The 6,498-nt window shown below is 34.0% G+C and overlaps 1 protein-coding gene across 3 annotated transcripts; it reads left to right on the top strand.

The window, feature by feature from the left end:
- Window positions 1-186: 186 nt before the first annotated feature.
- On the top strand, window positions 187-6,218 carry LOC117613769 ((+)-neomenthol dehydrogenase-like). 3 transcript variants are annotated; one of them, XM_034342343.1, is made up of 7 exons: window positions 187-408; window positions 519-765; window positions 2,824-2,913; window positions 5,199-5,235; window positions 5,310-5,378; window positions 5,552-5,626; window positions 6,027-6,218. In XM_034342343.1, the coding sequence occupies exons 1-5, from the start codon at window positions 389-391 to the stop codon at window positions 5,339-5,341; spliced, it is 426 nt and encodes a 141-aa protein (XP_034198234.1). In that variant the 5' UTR covers window positions 187-388; the 3' UTR covers window positions 5,342-5,378; window positions 5,552-5,626; window positions 6,027-6,218. The 3 variants fall into 3 exon arrangements, with proteins under 3 accessions (XP_034198234.1, XP_034198235.1, XP_034198233.1); XM_034342344.1 differs by having other exon boundaries at window positions 188-408; window positions 5,343-5,378; XM_034342342.1 differs by having other exon boundaries at window positions 188-408; window positions 5,340-5,378.
- Window positions 6,219-6,498: the final 280 nt, after the last annotated feature.

Below are 6,498 nucleotides of genomic sequence, written 5' to 3'. Positions count from 1 at the left end.
AGCTAAGCACAGTGTAATGACGGAAATGCCCCTCATTTTTTCTGCTGTTTCTGTTTTTTTTTTCTGGTGCACAGTGAAATGGCGAAACTGCCCTTGACTAAACAGTTTGTTTTGTTCCCGTTTTGCCCTTCCTCCTTCGTTCAGATGGTTTCGTTCGCTGAGACAGAGCCCTCCCTTCAGTTCGTTTGCAACCAGCTGGTTGGGGGGCAGCTATGGAAGCTTTGTGTTGGTTGCTGGGCATGCGTTGGAGGCCGTCGATTTTTGGTTGGGAGGTGAGCTGCAAATCCAGCCGCACCTTTGGCATCGGGAGATTTCGTTTTTTCCAAAGGCTTTCCAGAAGAGAAGGCCTCTTCCTTCTGTTCAAAGGCTTCCCATTTCGAATATATCAATGGCAGAAGCAACAAAGAGGTAGCACTTTAGAGTCCTTTCTGCTTTGGTTCCTTGTCACATCTCCATTCGCTCTAATTGTTTCTGCTTACCATTTTTGTGTTATGAATTTGGTGTTTTTGTTTTTCAAGGTATGCGGTTGTTACTGGGGCAAACAAAGGCATAGGATTGGAAACTGTGAGGCAATTGGCCTCAAATGGATTCACTGTAGTTTTAACTGCCAGAGATGAGAAAAGGGGTCTTGAAGCTGCTGAGAAACTCAAAGAGTCTGGCCTCTCAGGTCAAGTGGTTTTTCATCAACTTGATGTGGCTAACCCTGCTACTGTTGCTTCTTTGGCAGACTTCATCAAAACCCAGTTTGGGAAACTCGATATCTTGGTATGTATATGATCATAGCTGCAGGTTTCTTGAAAAAGTTTATGTCTCTTGAATTGAACTCTTAATCCGAACGCGATTTAATTGAAGGAGATGAAATATGGAATCATATAGCAAATGAAATTGGAGAATAAAAATAGCAAACCAAGTGATAACTAGCTTAATAAATGTCATCAAGAAGTTAATCTTTGAAATAATTAGAAGTCTTAGGGTTTTTGAAGAACAAAATAAGTTTCACATAAACTACCAGTTGTGGAAGATTTTACTTTCAAATCTAACTCTATGTCTGCCACTCTGTTTTTATTTCTTGGAATCCTTTCATATATGATATGATCCCTTTCTGTAGAATTTACAAGTACCCTAGAAAGATCCGTGGCTGGAATTAAGGGGTTTGGCAAAGTAGCATAATTATTGTGCTTTTTTAAAGGCATTGGCCTTTATGGTTGGTATGGTTGTAAAAACAAAGAGATTGTCAGAGTAGCAAATGAGAACTAAGGCTATGAAATGGAAGAAATTAGCAGCGAAGGCCATCAGTCATGATGGTTCTTCATACACAAACTTAGACAATTTAGTGAATCAAGTTCTATAAAGAAAAGGCCAGGCGCTGTCCTGATGGTTATTAGGTTTGTTGTCGTTCTTAATAACCTACAAAATATAGAGCCTAGAGGCTATTGAGCCTTGCTATCATCTCTAATTTCTTGCTTTGCTGTAAGCTACTTATGATATGAAACTTATTAAACAAAAAATATGGTGCCATGGTTCCCTTTTTTTATCTGCTGTTGGTAATAAAATTGATGATAAAATACAAGCAAAAAAAAAAAAAAGTGCAGCTTAATCAGGTTTTGGCAAAATAGAAATTAGGAATGATTAACTTGCAACCATGCTGATAAAGTGCTATTTTCTCTTTTTAGATTGGCTCTTCAGCGTATGGTGTTTAGGGAAACAATATGGTTTGCTTTGTCAGTTTGGTATGCTTGGTAGATAAGTTCTGAAAATTGTCTGGCCTCATTGAGCAGGCATGATGTAAAGTTCTTGCTTGAATGCGTATGAGTTAGTGAAGGGAGAGAAGGGTAAGAAAATGAGAACTAAGGCTATGGAATGGAAGAAATTAGCAGAGAAGGCCATCAGTCCTGATGGTTCTTCATACACAAACTTAAACAATTTAATGAATCAAGTTCTATAAAGAAAAGGCCAGGTGCTGTCCTGATGGTTATTAGGTTTGTTGTCGATTTTTGTTGCTTTTCTTTTTCATTTTTGTTGTTACTAATATCTTGGATCTTATTTGATTAAACTATAAGACCTGTTTTAATTTGCTGCCCTAAAAGTCCAAATCCCTAATTTTCCTCATTGTGGGTCTGTGTTATTGATTTGCAAATTTTATCCAAATACTGAAATTGATTTGATTGTGTTATCATTTTGATGAAATCATGTTAAACAATTTAGTTATTAGAATACTATATGATTGCTTTTGATAAGGTTTTCTGTTTGGTTATTAAAAATTAGTTGGTAAACCCTGAAAATCGGTATTTGGATATGCCGGTTCTTTTGTTACAAGGTTTAGGATAGCTCTGTTTTGGTAAGCAGGATATGCTGCTATTTGGGTTGCTCTGTTTAAAGATATGTTCGTTCTTTTACTACATGGTTTTAATTCAAATTCGTTCTTATACTGGTTTATGGGTCTGGGGATTTGAATTTGATAATTTTTGTTTTGGTAGGGGAAAGAAAATTTGGGAGTGTGATTCTAGGAACTGATTGCAATGTTTTAGCATAGTTGACTTGAAGAAGACTGGTTTGGGAAACATGTGGGATTTGAAAATCTGACTTCTAAATTGGAATTATGTTTGTGGACATTAGTGATGACGAGAAAGAATTCAGAAAAGTTAAAATTCAGAATTTTTTTGTTTGTGGGTTTGATTTACCAAGCAGATTTTTGCGTTGAATGGAAACTTATTGAAAACTAAAAAAGTTTGTATATCCTAATTTCAGAATGCAGAGTTTGGTTCTTTTGTTTTTTTTCCTTTTCATGGGCTAATAATTTGGCCATGCTTCTACTCTTTGCAGTTGCTAGGGACTGGAATGGATACGCAGGATACATCTCCTTCAGTGTTGCTATTCTTTGACAAGGAAAGATTTATATTTAATGCTGGAGAGGTAAGGAACTCAATTACATACATTTACATCTGGTTAGTTTTGTAATATTAAAAGTAAGGTGATGATTCAATTATTGTCTATGAAATAGTAATTAGAGATCAATGATAAACCTGTTGTTAAGTAATATAGTGTCTCCTACTTTGCAACTCTCACTGCAGGGATTGCAACGGTTCTGCACAGAGCATAAGATTAAGTTATCATAGGTATAAGATATCTGAGATCCTTACCCATTAGGTAGTTAAGACCAAAAGTGGGGCTCTATATATACGCCTGGTGGTTAGCAAGAGAGATGAGTGGTTTTAAAGGGTGTCAATGGCCTTTGAATTTTACTTAAATAAGATTAAAGTTATGTGCTTTCAAGTATTTGTGAGCTCTCTGTATCTGGGTTTTGAGCAAAATGACTTTATTGATAAAGCTTTGATTTGCAGTGTATATTAATGGAGTAATAGGAACTGCTGACTGATGCAGTTTTGCATGTCCTTGGTTAATGCATTTATGTTTGCTCTACACAGATGATAAATTTTTAGGAGAAATGGAGACTTAAGGAGAGAAGTTATGGATCTGATAAGGGTTTAGGGTTTAGGGTTTACTATCTCTAATTTTTGGATCCAAATGGAATTTCTTTGATTACATATGCTGTTTCTCCAAAGCACCAATGAATAAAGCATTTAGATTTGATGGGTTTGATGTGAATGGTATGAATAAAAGCGTTTAGATTTGATGGGTTTGATGTGAATGGTATGAATCTCTCTCTCTCATTTTGGTTTGGGATTTTTGATTTATTTGTGAATTAATTTTGTTGGGTTCAATGAAATTATCAGCCAGCTGCAGTTGACTTGGTGTAAATCACGTATTTGGTCTACTTAAGTTCTTTATCATTTCTGCCCAAAAAAAAAAGTTCTTTATGGTAATTTATGAAGCATTTTGATTCTGTTTTCTGGCGTTTTCCTTTGTTTCTCCAACTAATAGATGTAGGGGTTTTCTTTTATTTTTGGTTCACCAAATGGTTTTCATCTATTCTGATTTTCTAATTTTTTATATGAGATGTGCAGTTGTTGCGGCTCTTAATCCTTCAATCTTCTCCATCTTACTTCGAAAGTTCACATTACTTTGGTTGTTTTTGGGTCTTTCTGCTAACTACTTTGAACATGCATTTTAAGTTCAATTTTTGTCGGCTTGGCATTTCCCTTTTTTAAGAATCTATTTCAATGAAGGCATTCAAGTTATATTACTCAGTTAGTTGGAGTTTACAGCAAGACATTCCATTTGAGTTCATTAAATGTCAAACTGCATAAAATAAGTAAGATTCATGGTTTTAAAAAAATGGGACAAGGTTTTGCAATCATTAAGGATCTTATTGTTATTGGAATAGCTCCAAGAGATCAAGGTTCCAAAAAGGAGTAACATACATTTGGAAAGGTGTTCACCCATGATCCTACGGCTGTGTCTGCAATTTTTGTTGGCCTGGCATTTCCCTTTTTTCTAATCATGCCTACCAAATGATTGTTCTGATATGAGGATTAAGGGTGCAATAAATTATTTTTTTTATACCACTGAAGTTGGGATTTTTGAAGAAAAATATCTATATCTTCGTTTTGCAGTTTCAACCATTTTGGATTTCTAACTGTCTTTATGAAGATGTTGATTCTTTCTTATATTCACGTCACAAATTAGTGGCATGGTCCTCAAGAGTTTTTTTTTTTTTTTCATTATTATTTTACGTGCTTATTCTCCTTGAATATTTAAGCTCAAAATAGTTAAACTGCCATCTGAAATTTTATTAATTGAGTTGTGTGTTTTCTGGATATTGTTAGCAAAGTAAAACAAATGAACAAATTTCCTTTTCTCTCCATCTCTGCTTTCGCTTACCTAAATTGCATTTTTTTTTTTTTTTTTGGCATCCACATATTGTTTCACTTTAGTTTATGATTTTTTAAAGCATGAACATGATGAACATGACTTGCAAGACACCCTGCACTTCCTTTTTTTTTTCTTAGGTAACGCTCTGATTTCAGTTCTGGGTTTCATGAATGTCTAATCATGTTTTCCTTTGTACTTGGATTTTGCTGTGCATTTCATATTAGTTTTTAGTTGTATGGATTCAATTTAAGTTTCATGCTTCATGATGTGTAATGTTAGAATTCTTTTGTAGTTAGACTGTTAGAATCCTGAAATTTAAGTATTTGCTTAAAGTTGGTTGGTTGGTTGTATTTTGAGGCTATGTAATTATGTGGTTGTTGTACTTCATTCTAATTACTGTTTATTTATTTATTTATTTTTTTCAGTATGAATCACAGTTAGGCAGTCATCCAATTGCTTCAGGTATGACTTATGAAAATTAAAAAGTTATTCAAATCTACGTGTTGTATTGAAACTTTGGAATTTTATCTCAACAGATTCAATTGTCTCTCACCTCTCTGACATATAAGCAATCACTGAAGCAAAGAAGCGAAGATAACTTTCAGGTTAATGTTTCTTCATTTTGATTTATTGACTTTTTCTTTTTTCGTTTGTGTTGCCTCAAAATTCCTTCACAAAATTCGACTTGCCTCTACTACTACGTATTTCCTGCTCTCTTCCTTATGTTGTTTTCCCCCTGATTTAATCTCAGGCTTCCATGAAATTTTGATTGTTTCAGGTGAGCTTGGGTACGAAATCCAAATACGAGAAGCAGTCGTTCGCCCAAATTGTTTAACCATTCTTCGCTTTAAAGGTATATTCATGATTGCCTCTCTATTCCTTATACTCTCTACTATTTTTTTTGGTACTGATTTCTTTATTTTTGTAATGTTTGTTTGCTCATCATTTCTGCATTTTCATGTTTGTATTTTTCTTTTCTTCCACAACCTTTTCCTTTAGATGAACACAGAATTTAAAATATGTTTACTTTCATATTATTCATATCTTAAAAGTAAAGAAAAACATTGAGTTCTTATTTAATTTGGTTATTTTGTGTTTCTTCAATTGGAAAACCATTTATAACTTTCTTATTAAAATGTAAAATTATATTATTCCTGTTTATACATAATTAGATGTTTATGATTATTGTCATAACTCAATTTTCCCCATTCATCAACATTAACACTTGCTATTTTCCCACTTTTTTATAACAGAGTCAAGACCTCCATCAAAGAGAAGAAAAGTCATGAAGAAATTGCAAAACAAAGCCCAACGAATTAAACAACGTGCTGCTCAAAACTATTCAAATTTTGCTATTTTAATAGCTCCTTCCCACTATTAACATCTCAATGTATATACAAACATGTGTACTATTTTAACATAACAAGTAGATTGTAAAATATGTGATTATCAAGTAGAGGAAAGGGAAAAACCCAATTTGCAATCCAAAAAAAGATGGATTGTCCATTACCAACAATCCAATGCAAACCTTTATGGAGAACCGTACGAGCATCGCCTTCCAAGCTGACGAATGAGAGGTCTTTTGTGAAAAGTGATTATATCAGCATATTTCCCTATAATAAAAGAACAACTAAGGCAGCTTTGACCCAAAAAAAAAAACAAACAAACAAACAAAACTGAAGGCATTTGACTAAAACAACTAAAGGCATTCGAAGGTTGGAAAAA

Source organism: Prunus dulcis, unplaced genomic scaffold (assembly GCF_902201215.1).
Source record: "Prunus dulcis unplaced genomic scaffold, ALMONDv2, whole genome shotgun sequence".
Taxonomy (NCBI): Eukaryota; Viridiplantae; Streptophyta; class Magnoliopsida; order Rosales; family Rosaceae; genus Prunus; species Prunus dulcis.
This window is presented reverse-complemented; position numbering and strand designations above follow the sequence as displayed.

What these genes read in the sequence shown, in the direction of transcription:
- LOC117613769 (XM_034342343.1), top strand. Translation starts at nt 389, where the DNA reads ATGGCAGAAGCAACAAAGAG. An exon ending in ATGGCAGAAGCAACAAAGAG is followed by an intron (nt 409 to 518) that starts GTAGCACTTTAG and finishes TTGTTTTTCAAG; the next exon opens with GTATGCGGTTGTTACTGGGG. An exon ending in CAGTCATCCAATTGCTTCAG is followed by an intron (nt 5,236 to 5,309) that starts GTATGACTTATG and finishes TTATCTCAACAG; the next exon opens with ATTCAATTGTCTCTCACCTC.